At 42.6% G+C, this 16109-nt stretch overlaps 1 protein-coding gene across 3 annotated transcripts in view; it reads left to right on the top strand.

Annotated features, from left to right (window-relative positions):
• Positions 1–297: 297 nt before the first annotated feature.
• The window catches only part of LOC110194982 (prostaglandin G/H synthase 1-like), a 61764-nt gene continuing 45952 nt past the window's right edge, over positions 298–16109 (top strand). The window contains exons 1-3 of one of the 3 annotated variants that reach the window (XM_078150143.1): positions 298–563; positions 2418–2625; positions 8939–9037. In XM_078150143.1, the coding sequence (XP_078006269.1) occupies position 9037 (1 nt within the window). In that variant the 5' untranslated portion in view covers positions 298–563; positions 2418–2625; positions 8939–9036. Of the gene's footprint in view, positions 564–2417; positions 2626–8938; positions 9038–9742; positions 9892–10218; positions 10291–16109 lie in introns of those variants that run through there. The other 2 variants (XM_078150144.1, XM_020967611.2) reach the window with 2 other exon arrangements.

Genomic DNA, 16109 nt, shown 5'->3' with positions numbered 1-16109 from the left:
TGCAGCATGCTCCAGAATGAACCTTACTCTTATCTGGAACAAATAGAAGAGACATGAACATGCACAGAAACAATTTGGTATAGAAACACAGCAAACTCAGCAAGGAAAAAAATAGGGATTGGAGAGGGTGTAGTTAAAAAGTTGGAAAATACTAGGGAGATAAGAGTCACAAGCAAAACAATCTTCCTGATCCTAAAGGGTAGATTAGAAAGTTGGGGGGTGGGGAGGACAGGGAGGGCAGAAAAACAAAGAACTAGAATCTAAGAGAGTGTCTTACATAGCCTTTTAGACAATCAGGAAATGGTTGAACAAACTGTGGTAAGTGGATGTAATAGAATATTATTCTGCTGAAAGAAATTATGAAATAGATGATTTCAGAGAATCCTGTACAGTATGAACTGATGTAGAGTCAAGTGAGCACAACCAAGAGAACAGTTTATACAAAGACAGCAATCCATTGTAAAGAAAAATCACTTTTCAAGACTCAAGAATGAAGACCAATGCAGTGGCCAACCACGTCTCCAGAGACCTATGATGAAACAGAACTACTTTCTGACAGGGAGGTAGGTGATGGACACAAGGTGGAGAGAGACACGTTTTGGGCTATGGGCACAATGTGTACTATTTCTTACAAGAAGTTTTTTTTTCCTCTTTCATTTTCTCATTTTTTTTTTAATTGGAGGAGGAGGGAGGGGAAGAGGTTAGGGAGATTAGCAATAGTGATATCAAAAAAAGGCCCATTGAAACATCTGTTTTTTTAAATGCATAGAAGTAGACATAAGGAATTTTGGAAGGAAGCACAGATACCCAAGGCAGTTTTGAGAGCTACATGTATAGTGTACTGTATATTTTAAAGAAAAAAAGGGCAAGTAGTATGAAATGGAGATTTGAAGTTTCATAGGGGAACTTCTTTTCAATGTTTTGCTGTGTGTATGGGAATGTTCCTTTTTGGTGTTTAACTTCAAAATAAAAATTAAAAGCAAAACAAAACAAAACAAAAACTTGAAAGCAATTAGGAAAGTGTGAAGCTGTACTTCTATTTTAGTAGACAGCAGGATCAAGAATAAGTTTACCAATGAGGAAACAATTTGACCACAGCCAAAATGAAACAGCAAAGTTAAAAAAAATTTTTTTGAAGGGATTTGCTATATTTGAAGTACTGCACTTGGTGCTAAGGATTCAAAAATGGAAAAACCACACAGTCCCTGCCCTCAAGATTACATATTAATAGGAGAGATGAGACTCAGAGACAAATAAATATGGTCAAGGAAAAAGATGACAGAGGTAGAGAAGAGATACAAAGTATTTGGAGAGAAAGGTCACTTTTAATTGAAAATGAAGAGGGTGGGAGAAAAATGTCCAGAGAAAATTGTAAAAGTGGAAACTATGACATGGCAAACAGAAAGAGATGACTCAGAAAGAAGTATAATGTTGGAGGATGTTATAAAGGATTAGGCAATGGGCCTTAGGCTTTGCTAATATGTCAGCTTCCTGAGGATTCCAGATTCTTGGAATGGTTCCCAGACAGTTCTCTTTTTACTGTTTTCTAAATCTTCCGTAGCTATCTAAAAACTTCAGTGTGAGGCATCATCCATCCTCCTGAGCCTGCTTGGCTCCTAGGGTTCAGAGGGTCTTTTGTACCCCTTTACCTCAGCAGGATCATAGGATGATACTCATGGAATGGATCTTAGAGACGGGTGTCATTCAGTCGCTCTCCAAAGCTTTGGTCTCTGAGGGCCCCAAACAGCTTTTGTTTATGTGGGTTATATCTATTGATATTAACTGAATTAGAATGAAAACATCTTAGCATTATCATGAAAATAGTTTTGACCTTGTAAATCCCCTGAAAGTCTTAGGGATCTGCCTCTTGGCTTCCCTGACTTCCTTCCAGTCCTAGCTAAAATCTCCTCTTCTCTAGGAATCCTTTCCCAGTCCCCTTTCAGGTTAGCACCTTCCCTCTGTTGACTATCTACAATTTATCCTGCATATATTTTATTTGTACATAGAGAGAAGGGACTTTCTTTTGCCTTTCTTTGTATTGGCAGCATTAGCATGGTGCCTGGCACATAGAAGATACTTGATAAATGTTTTTTGACTGACTGACCCTCAAACATCTTTCAGACTATACTTTGGGACCTGCTGAAATAATCTAACACCTTCATTTACACAAAAGGAAACAGGCACAAAGACGGTAAGTGATTTAGTCAAGGTCACACAAGTCAAATTTGCAGATCTGGAATTGAAACCCAAGCTCTTTGACTCCAAATACACTGATCTTTCCAATACACCATGAAATAATTTTCCTCCTTTTCCTGGGCTTATGAAAATAAGTGAATGCCAGCTCCTATTTCCTGATCCTTCCTTTCTTTACCATAACCAAGCTATCTTAAGGTTTAAGCAAGGATATTTCATTACAGGTTGGGCCTTTTCCATTTTTGTCTCTGTATCTCCATCCCCTGTTATGGTGCCTGACACATAGCTTGTTGATTGACTGATTCTCCCACCTGGCCACCCTAAATGGAACTCATTGCAAACCCAGGCCGACAGCTGGTCAATCAGAAGCTCCCATGGAGTAGTGGCAAGAAAACTGAATTGACAGTTAAAAGACGGAGTTTCCAATTCCAGGTAAAACTGCTTAGCTACTTCTCTGTGTTAGCTTAGCCAAGTTACTAAGCTTCTCTGAGCTTGTTTCCTCACATAAAACATGAGAAAATTAATGAAGACTGGAATAGACTATTTTGAAGGTCCCTTCTAACTTTTAGTCTTGTGATCCTGTCATTTGCAAGAGAAAACAACTTGAAGAAATGAAACTCGATTATCTATAGCCTCAGATTTCTTTATGCCAGTGCATTGAATATGGGTTGAAAATAAACCAAATTTAAATTTTAATACAAGGAGATAGCTATGATCTCATAAGGTATAATTAAGATTTTGGTAGCATGGCACAGTTATCCTGCCATCTTAGAATTTTTGGAAACTAAGAAAGAATCCTTCGATACAGATGTGTACCTTAGACTTTAGGAGAATGGATTTCAAAAAGTTCAGAGAAAAGATAGGTGTGAGGGAAGAGGGCTCAAGAGAAAACAATAATAACTTGAATTTCTTTGCCTAGAAGGAAAAAAAAGCCTTGAGCTCTGGACCTCTTGGAGAGGGAGAAGTTTTACTCTACAAAGCCTTTAACTTCCTCTCTGGAAACCAAGCATACCAGGGACCTTACGCCCCAACAGAATCCAGGACTCTCACCCTTCCCTCCATACCTTGGCCCCAGGCCAAGCCACTAGGAAATCCTTTTTTGGTAGGTACATTAAATTGACAAAACCCTACATATTCAGACTATACTCATGTGACATTAGCGATGATGATAAGGATCTTAAAGATAACCTAGTCAAAGCCCCTCACTTTACAGGGACTAAGTGACTCACACAAATAAATGACAGTCAAGGCCTGAACTCAGAGTATAGGGTGCAGAGGAGTTTGTGCTAAGAGCAGAGCTCAGTAAGCTTGCACTGTTTACATACTTGATTAGATATGTTTATTGGGCACTTGTGGATACATGACTTCAGAATGTTTTTTTTAATTGTGTCTTTTGTCTCTTTGGCTCGACTCTGAATTCCCCAAGGGTAGGGCTCAAAGTATCATAGATTTAGAGTTGAAAAGGATCTTAAAAATTACCTAGTCATTTTTAAAGACAAGGATACTCAAACTCAAGAGAAGTTAAAGATTGTAACTTGGCCAAGGACACAAGCTATAAGTGGAAGAGCCAAAAATCAAACCCAGGACCTCTGATCCAAGTCCAGTGCTCTTCTTTCTCTTCCAGAGGACCTGATCTCTTCCTCCTCCCCCCCCCCTCCTCCTCCATTGCCATCTCTCTGCCTTCCTTTGGAGATAGTCTTCTCAGAGTTTGTCTCTTTTCCTAAATCTTGCTGTTTCTACCTATACAATCTCTTGAATCTGACCTCTTCCCTCTGCTCACATAGCTGCCACCTTGGTTCAGGTCCTGATCACTTCTCATTATTGCAACTTGGTCTCTCTTCCTCAAGTTACTCTCCACTCCAATCCTTCCTATACGCTGCTGCCCACATGATTTTCCTTAAGTAGCCCAGATCTGACAATATTACTCCTCTACTCAGTCAACTCCATTGGCCCTCAATATCTTTAGGATAAAATATAAACTCCTTTGTTCAGCTTTCAAAATGTTCCCAACTTGTCCCCGATTAATCTTTCCAGCCTAAGAGGATGTTACTCCTCCCTCACACCCTGTGAACTAGCCAAAATGGCCTTCTCTGTGTTCCTCAAGCAGCGCCCACCTCCCATCTCTGTGCTTTTGGGCTGACCATCTCATGTGTCTGGAACACACTCTTTCCTCACCTCGGCCTCAAAGAATCCCCCCTCTTTTTGTCTTGAAAGTCAAAGCTCAAGCACCACTTTCTACACGAGATCTTTCTTCATCACTTCACCTGCTAGTGGCCTTCCTCCCAAGCTATTTGGTATATAACTGCTTTGTATTATTATTTTTTCTCTGTGTTTACTGCTGTAAGACAATAGATTTAGAGGTGAAAGGGACATTAGAGGTCACTGAGTCCAACCCCTTCATTTTTATAGATGAGGAAACTGAGTCACAGACAGATGAAGTGACTTACTCAAGGTTACACAGGCAGTTAAGTGGAAGAGCTGAGATTTGAATCTAGGATCTCTAAGTCTATTGATTTCTCTACTGTAAGACATTCTTGACTACTTTGCAATTATTTTATTAAAATTAATATACATTGGTCTTTGATTAATAATTGGTAAATTGAAAAAAAAGCAGACTCCCATCAAAATGCCATTAAATCTATGAAGTATGTTTTTGGGGACAGTGTGCATCACCAGGAGTCAAGAGGCCTCCGTGTTCAAATCCTTGTTCCCATAATTATTAGCTATTGAGCTTGGTTATGTCACTTTGCTTCTCTGATTCACAGTTTCCTCATATGTAAAATGAATGGTTATCCTGGCACTACCCAGCTCACAGAGGTTTTTGAGAATGTAGCAGAAACCTTAAATTGCTCTAGAAATATGAGCCATTCTTCTTCTCTGAGATATTCTTAAGTCTCTTCTAACTCTGAGGCTCTATGGTACATTGACTTGAGGGTCTGCTCCATGCAGGACCATTTCTAGGCAGAAGGGGACACAGAGGTAAATAATATATGGATTCCCCACCCTTATGGAGCTCACCAACTAAAGACAGATATGAATTCAATTCTAGAAACATTTTTAAAAGTGCGTCCTATGTGCAAAGCACAACAGGGTGTCAGGGTTACCAAGATGATCATTGCACAAGCCCAGCTCTAAATTAGTTTATAGTCTACTGGGGGAGAAGAATAAATAAACAAATAACCCAAATACGAAAATGATGTAGAGGAAAGTGAGATCAGTGCAAAGTAGAGGTTCAAAGGCAAAGTTTTGGAGTTAACTAGCTGACTCATTTTGTAGTGATCAGGTTGGGGGATCAAAAAGCTATTATGGGGGCAGCTAGGTGGTGCAGTGGATAGAGCACCAGCCCTGAAGTCAGGAGGACCTAAGTTCAAATCCAGCCTCAGACCAAACACTTGACATTTACTAGCTGTGTGACCCTGGGCAAATCACTTAACCCTCACTGCCTTAGAAAAAAAACCCAAAAAACAAAACAAAAAAATTGCCTTTATGAGGTTTCCAAATGATCCAAGAGAACTAGGGATTAGAAAAAAGAGAGCAATAATATTTCAGATACATATATAGTATTTTAAAGTTTACAAAATGCTTCCTCACAACAATCCTTTAAATTAGGTAGTAGAATTATTTTTATCTTCATTTTTGCAGATGATAAAATTGAGGCTTATAGAGATAAATTGATCCACTTGTTGTTTCATAGCTACTAGGGTCAGAGGGTAAAAGCTATAAGAGATCAGAGAAACGGTTAGCAGATTTTTTAAAAAATCAATTTTTATTGATAGAATTTGCTTTTATGTAGACTAAATTTTTCCATGCATCCCTCCCCTCTTTCCTCCCAGAGAGCCATTCCATATTAGAAAGAATATTTTTTTAAAGAAAAAAGGGGGAAGAGGAACAAATATAATAAGCAAAACTTATCAGTACACCAACAAAATCAATATATCCATCTATCTATCTATCTATTAATTTATCTATCTATCTATCTAGACCTGAGGACCTCCCATCTCTGCAAAGGAGTTGGGGCAAGTGTTTTCTCATATCTCTTCTTTGGAAGATTCACATTCATTCTTTATAATTTAGTAGTATTCATTTTTATTTATTGTCCTTTCCATTTACATTGTTGCAGTCATTGTGTATATTGTTTTCTTGGCTCTGTTTATTTCACTCTGCATCAGTTCATGTAAATCTTTCCATGCTTCTATATATTTATCATATTCATCATTTCTTACAGCACATTATTATTCCATTATGTTCACCACAATTTGTTTAGTTGTTTCCCTGACTGATGGGCATCTGCTTTGTTTCCAGTTCTTTGCTACCACCAAAAGTACTCCTATAAATATTTTGGTGCATATATGGGTCCTTTCTTATCAGTGATCTCCTTGGGGTATATACCTAGTAGTAGACCCTTTGGGTAAAAGAAGATGAATGGAGCTTTCAGTCACTTGATTTCCATAATTTCTTTCCAAAAGGATTTTCAAAATGGCTAGACTAATTTATCATTCCATCAACAATGCATTAAGGTGCCTATCTTCCCCAGAATCCCTCCAACATTGACTATTCCCTTCTTTTGTTATCTTTACCAATTTGCTGAGTATGAGGTAAGAAGTCAGAGTTATTTTGATTTGTGTTTCTCAGCTTTAAGAAAAACAATAACTGTTCTTCCTGTTCTTTCAACTTTCAAAAGCACAGGCTCACTGTAGCAATTGATAACAACCTTCCTTCTCCTGTTTCCCTCTGAAGATCTTGGCTTGTTTTTTGAGTATTAATTTATCTGTTTTTCAGCAGTAGTTTGTCAGTTTTTGGTGTTGTTTTTCCTTCTTGGCCATGCTTTCCTTTGTGTTTCTTAACAACTGATCTTGTTTCTTTGTGGGCTCGACTATTCGAGTTCATTCATAAACTAGGAACTATGTATTTATCTCCTTAGGTTCTCCTCTTTGGACTGCTAGGACAATCTCATTGAAGAGTCTGGCAAGATTCTGAGGTTCCATGACATCTATTGATTTATGATAAGTCATTAGAGGTGGAAAAAGGCTTTAGAACATAGAATATGAAAACTTCTTGAAGGGACCTTGGAATATACTAATAACTCCCATTTATATACCATAGAACATGAAATCTTCTGGAAGGGACCTTAGGATATGATAATTAATCACATTTATATAACATAGATTGTGAAAACTTCTGGAAGAAAAGGTAGAATATAATAATAACTCACATTTATATGCCATGGAATATGAAATCTTCTGGAAGGGACCTTGGAATATAATAATAACTCACATTAATATAGCATTTTAAAGTTTGCAAAACACTTTCCTCATAATTACCTTATGAGGCAGGTAGTGCAAACATTATCATCCCCATTTTACAGATGAAGAAATGGAGGCACTGAGAGTAAGTGATTGATAGTCTGTGATCACATAGAGTCAATATCTGAGGTGAGAGTCAAGCCTTGGTCTCCTGACTTTAGGTCCCAAACTCCTCATACTATGTCATGTTGCCTCCTAAATATTAAAGAATATCCAAGCTGAAAAGGACTTTAGGGCATAGAATGTTAGTCTGTGGAACATACAATGGTAGCATTGGAAGGGAACCAAGTACATCGAATGTCAGAGCTGGAAGAGATCTCTGAACACCTATAGGTGAAGCATTTCTTAAGTGCTTACTTTGCTCAGTGCTGGGGATGCCAATGCAGGCAAGGGAGATCATTCCTTCCCTTGAAGAACTTAAAGTCTAAAAGGGAGGGAGAAGGGGGGAGAGGAAACCCAGGGAGGCAGCACAATGTGGAGATGGAGTAAATAAAAGCCTGGCTCTGGGCAGGATAAGGCCAGGGGAGCCAGGGGTGAAGTCTGATTTTGAGAGTGGAGGGAGATGAAGATGATGGCTGAGGTATAAAAATCTGCATGGTGAGGATGTGCTTGGAAGCCATTGTAACATTCTATGTTAGAAGTAGAAAGTACCTTCGCGATCATCTGTTCCAACTTCCTCATTTGTCTGATGGGAAAACAGGTCTGGAGAATGGATTTAACCAACATGACACAACTTAGTGGCAAAGTCTGGACTCGAAGAATCCAGGTCTCAAGATTTTTATCCCGTTCTCTTTAGATTACACCATGTTACTTTTTGGGGAGGAGAAGGGGTAGGGCTAAGGTAATTGTTAAACTAGGGATAATTGTTAAGCCTTTAGGCACAGATGATACCAGGAAGCAGCAAGTTTATCCTGTACCATTCTTTAAAGCTTCTGTGGTAGCACTGGCTCCTTATGAGAAAGAAGGGAAAGGAAGCATACTATAGGATGTTCCAAGTGTCCATTCCATAGGAGGACATAATAAATCCCTCGATGAAAACACTACCCCCCCATAAAGTGACTCATTTCCTGAAGTGACAGCCCCCTTACCTTCCTCTATGCAGTATCTCTGAGGGAGGAACTTTACTCTGGATTGAATGGGAAGGAAAGGCTGACATTATTCTTCAGAAGGTGGGTGAGTGCCTTGTGGTCTCCCATTCCTCCTCCTCCTGTCTCACCTCCCAAATCTGTGCCAGGCCCTAGAGCCACTGGCTTTTAAGGGAGAAGCTTAGGAGTTGCCTGGGTGGGGACAGAAGACCAGGTGGCTCCTTTTCTTGTGGCAATGTTCCCCATTGGTTTACTATGATTGGAAGACCAAAGAGGTCTTTAATGTTGGCTTTAAAGGAGTCTTCAATACACTGGAACTAAGGGATGCCTATTGTTCCTATACCTTTATGATTGCAGGATTTGGAGAAGGAAGAGATCGTGTGATCAAACCCACTCATTTTCCAGGTGATGAAACAGAGGCCCATAAAGGGTGACTTCCCCAAGGTCACACTGATAGTGAGTAATAGAGCTGGGATTCAAACTTAAGGTTTCTTTTATTTATTTCAAATTCTGTGCCCTTTTCACTATTCTCCTGGGTCAAGTTCAGAAATGAGAAGTAGGCATGCCTATTTTGTCAGTTGGAATCAGACCTGTGTTTCCATCCTGACTTTGCTACTTACTAGTTGGGAGGGCCTGGGGCAAGTCACTTCCCTTCTTAGGCCTTTGCTTTCTTCTCTAGAAAGTGGGTCAGGGTGGATTAGATGTTCTCTAAGGGCCCTTCCAGTTCTAAATCTTATAATTTCATGATCCTGTTTGAGAAATGATAGTCCGTGCAATGCAGACAATGAAAAGATTCCAGAGCCAGACCACCTGGGTGTAGAAGAGGGGATAGTGAGGTGTGAGAGATAAGGGAGGCAGAGTTCAGCTTAGCAGAAAGAAGTAATTTAAAATGAAATTAACCACAAAAGGAGCTTCTTGCCCTCCCAGGTAGTGAAGCAACCTTTAGTCATTGATTTTATAGAGAGCTCTTAGCGGGAGTTTGCTTTTGCGGATTCCTTTCATTTTTTGTGAGTCTACGATTCTAAAAGTCCAGGAAACCGCTCCACAGATTCCCTGACGACTCCAGGACCCCACTGGGGCCCCATTCATCCCTCCCTCTGCCCCCCCGCCCCGTCCGAGGGGGCGGAGCTGGCTGGAGGTTTAGAGAGCGGGACTGTGAGGCGAAACACTAGGAGGAGCCGAGGCAGGCAGCTCAGGGCTACAAGAGGCTGGAACCCGCACTGGTCAGGGCTCCTGGTACTGAGCGGACGGAGGCCGGCTACCCGCCAGCTTTTTAGTCTCTGTTAAACTCCCTCTGCCCACCATGAGCTGTGAGTTCGGTCAGGGCAGACTATTGCTCCCAGCCGGGGCTCCTCTGTCTCCTCACTTGTCTTCCCCGCCCTCCCCGTTCCCTTACTCTTCCCTTCTTCCTCTCTCCTTTCCTTCCCCTCTTCTATTTCTCTCTCCCCTTTCCTCTTATTCCCTCCCTCCTCATGTCATCTCACCCCCCTCCATTGTTGTCTCCTTTCCCTTTTTCTTTCCTTCCATTCTCGAGTTCTCTTTTGCCTCCCCATCTCCTATTTATCTCATTTTCTTTTCCATTCCCCACTTCTTCCTCTTCTCCCCATCGTGACATTTCTCACCTCTTTCCTTCCCAGGGCTACATCTCTCACTCAGTCTGTTGCTATTCCTGCAAACTGTGTCTCCTGCTCCGGGGACCCCTGCTACAGGTAGGGCTCCTTCTGGGCATTCCCCTGCCGCGAACCTGGGGGTGGGGAAGTCTGCCTCTTGATGCAGCTAGGAAGTCGGGAAAGGGTTAGGAGGGTCTCTATTTGGGGCTTTGAAAATTCTGAGGGTCTGGGAGAAAGGAAGGGTTTTAGTGGTCCATTCTGGCGTCAGGGGTCAGGAAAAGGAAGTCTGCTGTGGGTTTGCCCTGTTGGAACCATTTGTGCCCATCCCCAACTCCTCCCTCCCCCATCTTCATCGCTGGGAGAGCAATCATCAGCTGGAAAGTCACTTCTCTCTAGGTCTCAGTTTCCTCATCTGTAAAATGGGGAGCTTCAGTATTCTGTGTTCTCTGTTTCTGTGTTCTAAGAAATTTTTCAGCTCTAACATTCTGTGTTCTAATTTCAATAATTTTACGTTTTAAGACTCTTCTAGATCCAATATTCTAGTTCTAAGGTCCCTTCCAGGTTTAGCACTCTATGTCCTAATGTCTAGGGGGAAAAGTAAGCTCTCCTGTGTTTGAGGGAAGCAGTGCCTAAGGAGGATGGGCCATGTCTGAGTTGGTCTAACTTACACTGTTTCCCAGGGAGGCTGGTTTCAGCGGCAGTGGCTCAGTTAGAAGAAACTTCCTCTCACTTCACTTTCCCCACCTTCTCTCTTTCCCCCTTTCCCTGCTTCCTCCTCCTCACCACCGCACCAAGAAGCTGCCTCTGCCCCTTCCATTTGCAGGCACTGTCTACTGTTTCCTGCTACCAAAGAAGAGATGGGCTCCAGAGACATAAAATGAGGGAAGGAGAAGGTACAGACAGAGAGGGGCTAGAGAGAATGTTTCCCTTCTCTATTCCTTCCCCACTCTGGGCAGAAGGAGAGAGTGGTGTCACCTTAGTACCCCCTGAGGACTCCCTCCCCATCTCCCATCATGGAAATGAAGGAAAGGAAATGAGGGAGACTACTGATCTCTTAGCCTCTGACCTGCCATTCCTTAGTCTCTACCTTTTCATTCTTGTATACTCCTCTTCTTTCTCCTCCTCTCTATCCAAAAATGATTTAGTGAATTGAATGCCTTTCTGATGTGTTACTGGTACCTGGTTACATTTGGGTTGGACTTGATACACTCTTCTGTGAAATCAGTAGTCCTACAAAGTTTTCCAGATGCTGGTATATATACATCTGGGGCTCCTACTCACATCTGAGGGCCTATGGGACATTTTGCTTCCTCTCATGATATAATAATATTTGTATAGCACTTTAAGGTTTGCAAAGTCCTTTACAAATATTATCTTATAACATCCTCTTAACAGCTCTATAAGGTAGGTATTGTTGTTATCCTCATTTTACAGATGAGGAAACTGAGGCAAACAGAGGTTAAGTCACTTGCTCAGGTTCAGAAAGCTAGGAAGTGTCTGAGGTAGGATTTGAACTTGGGTCTTCCTGACTTCAGGTATAGCCTTCGAACCATTTTACCTAGCTGCCTGAGCATTCCTGGTTCATACCTAGGGGTCCTTTTGCTTTTGAAAAGGTGGCATATGGTATTTCATGGAAAGAGCCATCTAAGAGTTGGGTGACCTGGGTTTGAACCCCAGCTCTGCCACTTACAAGGTCTGTGAATTTTGGACAAATCTCATCTCTCTGGGCCTCATTTTCCCTCATTGTAATGGAATTGGTTTGGATGATCTGTGAGATCCTTTCTGGCTCTAATATTTTGTGTTCAGCAGATTGTAAGAGCAAATATTTAAAACTGGGAAGAATCTTAGAAACCATGCAGAGCTCATCTAGCCCTACTCCCTCATTTTACAGATGAGGAAACTGAGGCCTGGACCAATAAGGTGCAGAATGTGGATTGGAAACCAGATTCAAAATGGGAAGATAAGAACTCTTCAATTAAAAAGAAGGGATCCCCTAGAAACAATCCTGTGAGGTAGTTAATATAAGTATCATTGTTCCCATTGTATAGATGAGAAAACTGAGTCTCTGAGAGTCTGTGACTTACCAATGGTCCTACAAGTGAGTTCTAAAGCCCATTCAGATTTAAAATAGTATGAGCTTTCCCATTGACTTTATCAAAACCCTTGGGCCCAGAGACTCTCCCCCCTTCACCTCAGCTCACTTCCTGATGCTTTCTTGCCTTTACTGGGGATCCTAAGTTTCATCACTCTGAGGATGATGTAGAAAAAGAGAGGCTCTGAATCTCCTTCCTTCGGTGTTAGGTGAAGCAGCTCTGGGCCTGGGAGTCATAGCAAATCTCCCTAATTTGGGTTTCAGGAAATCCCAGGATCAGAGAACTTAGAGTTGGAAGGAATTTTAGACATCAGAGAGCAACTGTTTTTATTCTCATTTTATACATACGTGGGGAATATGGGGAATTTTATACAGGTATGGGGAAACTGGGGGAGGTACTCTGATCTCTGCTCTGAGGTTCTTATGACTCTAACATTCTTTGTTCAGTGATTCAACTAGACAATTTCCAATCCACCCCCTATTGCCTTGAGGTAGAGGGGTGTTGGGCACCCCTACAGTATGTGGAGCCCTTTCACCCCATGCCTTCATTTCCCAGCTTTTGGAGGTGGTCCAGAGCCGGTAGATGATTTGCCCAGGGTTGCGCAATAAGGTAAAGATTAGAACCCAGGTTTCTTTGCTCCTGTGCTCTCATGCAACACATTTTTATTCAGGCTTCAACTTTTAAGATCCTGTACTAGGTAATGAGTCATATTCAACTCTTTACTGTCTCCCCAAATCCTATCAGTCAAGTTTTGATCAGTTCAATGCCCCCCCCAACCCCCAAATTCTCTTTCCTCTCTCTCCTCCTAATCGCCTACACCATAACTATCTTATAATTCAGGCCCTATCACTTCTTAAGCAGACTATCAAAACAGCCTCCTAATTGTTCTCCTTGCTTCTAGTGTCTCCCCTCGATAATCCATCCACTGTATTTCCTGACTCAAAAAGCTCTGGTGACTCTCTATTGCCCTGAGAATAGAATATGAACTCTTCTGCTCAGCCTCCAAAGCCTGTCATGGTCTGGCTACAGCTGATCTTTCCAGGGTTATTATGTATTAATCTCCATCATGCACTGTGTTTCAGCCAAACCAGCGTGCTTGCTGTGCGTTGGCTATAACATGCCATTGCCCATCTCTGGGCCTTTGTATAGGCTGCCCCTTCATGCCTGGAATTCACTACCTTTTTTCTCCAACTCTGGAATCCCTGCTTCCCTTCAGGGCTCAATTCAAGTATCAACTTCTTCATGATTCCTTTCCTGAGCCCCAGTCCCAAGATGCTGGTCCTGCTGTCCACCTGTCCGCCATTACTTTGTATTTATTTAGGTGAATGCGTATTGTTTCCCTCTGTAGAATGTAAGCTCTTTGAGGGCAGAGACTGTTATGTTTTTGTCCTTATATCTTCAAGCACTTAGCAAAGTGCTTGGCACATAGTAAGCACTTAATAAATGCTTGTTTGTTTTGTTTTATTTTGTGTTTTTTGGCCAGGCAATGGGATTAAGTGACTTGCCCAGGGTCACACAGTTAATAAATATCAAGTGTCTGAGGCTGGATTTGAACTCAGGTCCTCCTGACTCCAGGGCTGGTGCTCTATCTACTGTGCCACCTAGCTGCCCCTTAATAAATGTTTGTTGATGGATTGATAGAAGGGGGTCTAAGACAGGATATCTTTCCACTAGGAGCTTCAATTTGGAGAGTGGCTTGTATGACTTATGGCCCCTCACTAGGCCTCAATTTCTTCATCGTCAAAATTAGGAGGTTAGATGACGAGATCTCTAAGGTCTCCTCAGGGGCCAGTGTTCTAGGTTTCATTATGTAACAGAGACTAGCACATGTTCTCATATTGCTCCCAGCTCTAGCATTCACTATTCTGTGAATCAGTGGATGGATTTGCATAGACAGAGGGGAGGGAGAGAACATGCTGGTTAAGGGGAACAGGGTGAGCCATAGTGTGGAAACAGAAAATCAAATGGTGTGTTTGTGGAGCTGCTTAGCTCAGCTTGGTTGGAACATGGAGTATGTGGAAGGGAGGGAATAATAAAGTAAGGTGGAAAGGGAAGTAGGATCCAGATTAGGGAAGGCTTTGAAGGCCACTCTGAGCAACTGGAAGGAGGGAGAACAAATTACTCCTGCATGAGGTGAGGAAGCTGGGTGGAGGCATTGGAGTGGAACAGGAGGAGACGGAGTTAATTTTTTATGCGTGGGAGTCTTGTTTTCCCAAAAATCGATTTTGGGGGCTAGAAGCCTGAATGCCTCCCCCCACAGTGCTTAGCATTAAATCCCTGGAGGACCTTAGTCTACACTGGACCCCTACTCCCATCCTACTGAGGCAGAATGTTCTCCCTCTGCCTTTCATTGCACCCCCTGCATTTATTTGCCATAGCTCCTGGCACATAGGTGCTTTATAAATGCTTCTTGACTCAGGCCAGCTCCTTCATATTAGAGAGGAGGAAAATGAATCCCAAAGCGGGAAATGTCTCAAGCTAGTCAGCGTCACAGCCAGGATTGAAACTCAGGTCCTTCTGACTCTTAGGTCAGCACTGCGCCACGATTCCTATGCTAATATGGTCCAATCCTCACTTTGTGTAGACATATACTGTGGCAGGATGAGTTTGTTTACTCAGAAAAAAGCAAACCCTTAGGGCTTTTTAGTTCAGTGAGATAATACTGTATTTGCTCTTGGGAGGACTGGCCCTCACGTTTTAAGTGAGCCATATAGTGCTTAGAATTGCCATAACTGCACATAGAAGAGCTGCTAAAATTCTTGGGTTGGGGTTGCGGGTGGTTCCCTTTTTAAGAAAAGCTTTTACTCATTGGCGGAATGGATTAGGGGAGAAGAGAGGAACACTGCTCGAGGGTGGGATCCTGGAGCCCCCCATGGGCTCTAAACCTTTCTGCCCTCATCCCAGTGGAGCTAGGAACTGGGGAAAGGCCACAGTGTGCATGCTTGTGTGTGGAGGGGTGGGGATGGGGGTGAAGCCCCTTGACCGTATTATTATTCTGAGTTCCCATGGACAGAACCTATCAGGGTGGGGAGAGACCCAGGCAAAGTCCAGGTGTTTCTTGGGCTGATGCCCATGGGGAAGGAATGTGGGATGACTTCCAGCCCTGCCTATCCCAAGGCCCCCCACTTACAGACTGTATGCAGGCCGTGGCTGCATTCTATCCAGCTTTCACTGCCCCTCAGCCTTTTCTCATTCCAGTTTTCATATGGAGAGAAGAGGAAGGAGGCAAGATTAGGGTTTCTTGTGGGCCTCTGTCCCTGCCCCTCCTCCTCCCCTTCCCCTTCCCCCTCCTACTCCCCCTCCCCCTCCCTCTCGCCCTCCCTCTCCCCTTCCCTCTCCCCCTCCCTCTCCCCTTCCCTTCCCCCTCCCCTCACTGCCATCCAACTGGTGCTCCAGTTATTTGGAGACAGGGTCCGATTAACAGCTGTGGGTTGTTTGCTGATGATTGCGGACCTTGTCTGAATAGCCCGGCCAGTTGGAGGGATTAGGTAAGTTAGACACATCCCCTTCCACCCCAACCCCCAAGAAGAATCTAGCATCTCTTGTTTATGCTATTTCAATGTCTTTGGAACAGGCCTTCAGCAAACTTCTCTAAATATTATTCTTAGCAGACTGTGGAAAAGCAAATCCAAGCCTCTCCCCACCTTATCCAAGACTGGGTGTTACTCCTTCTTTACTCCCCACAGAGGCCTCTCCTCTCCCTGCCCTGAGTTACATGTACCTAACTAGAGGAGACTCGAACCCCAGCAAGTCCATGTTCAGTTATGCAGTTTGAGCTTAGAGAGAGTTTTTTGGTACCCCAGGGATGGGGAGGGGAGTTCAGAT

Source organism: Phascolarctos cinereus, unplaced genomic scaffold (assembly GCF_003287225.1).
Source record: "Phascolarctos cinereus isolate Bilbo 61053 unplaced genomic scaffold, phaCin_HiC Scaffold_2;HRSCAF=192, whole genome shotgun sequence".
NCBI classification, from domain to species: Eukaryota; Metazoa; Chordata; class Mammalia; order Diprotodontia; family Phascolarctidae; genus Phascolarctos; species Phascolarctos cinereus.
The sequence above is the reverse complement of the archived record's forward strand: the minus strand, read 5'-3'. Positions and strand labels throughout refer to the sequence as shown.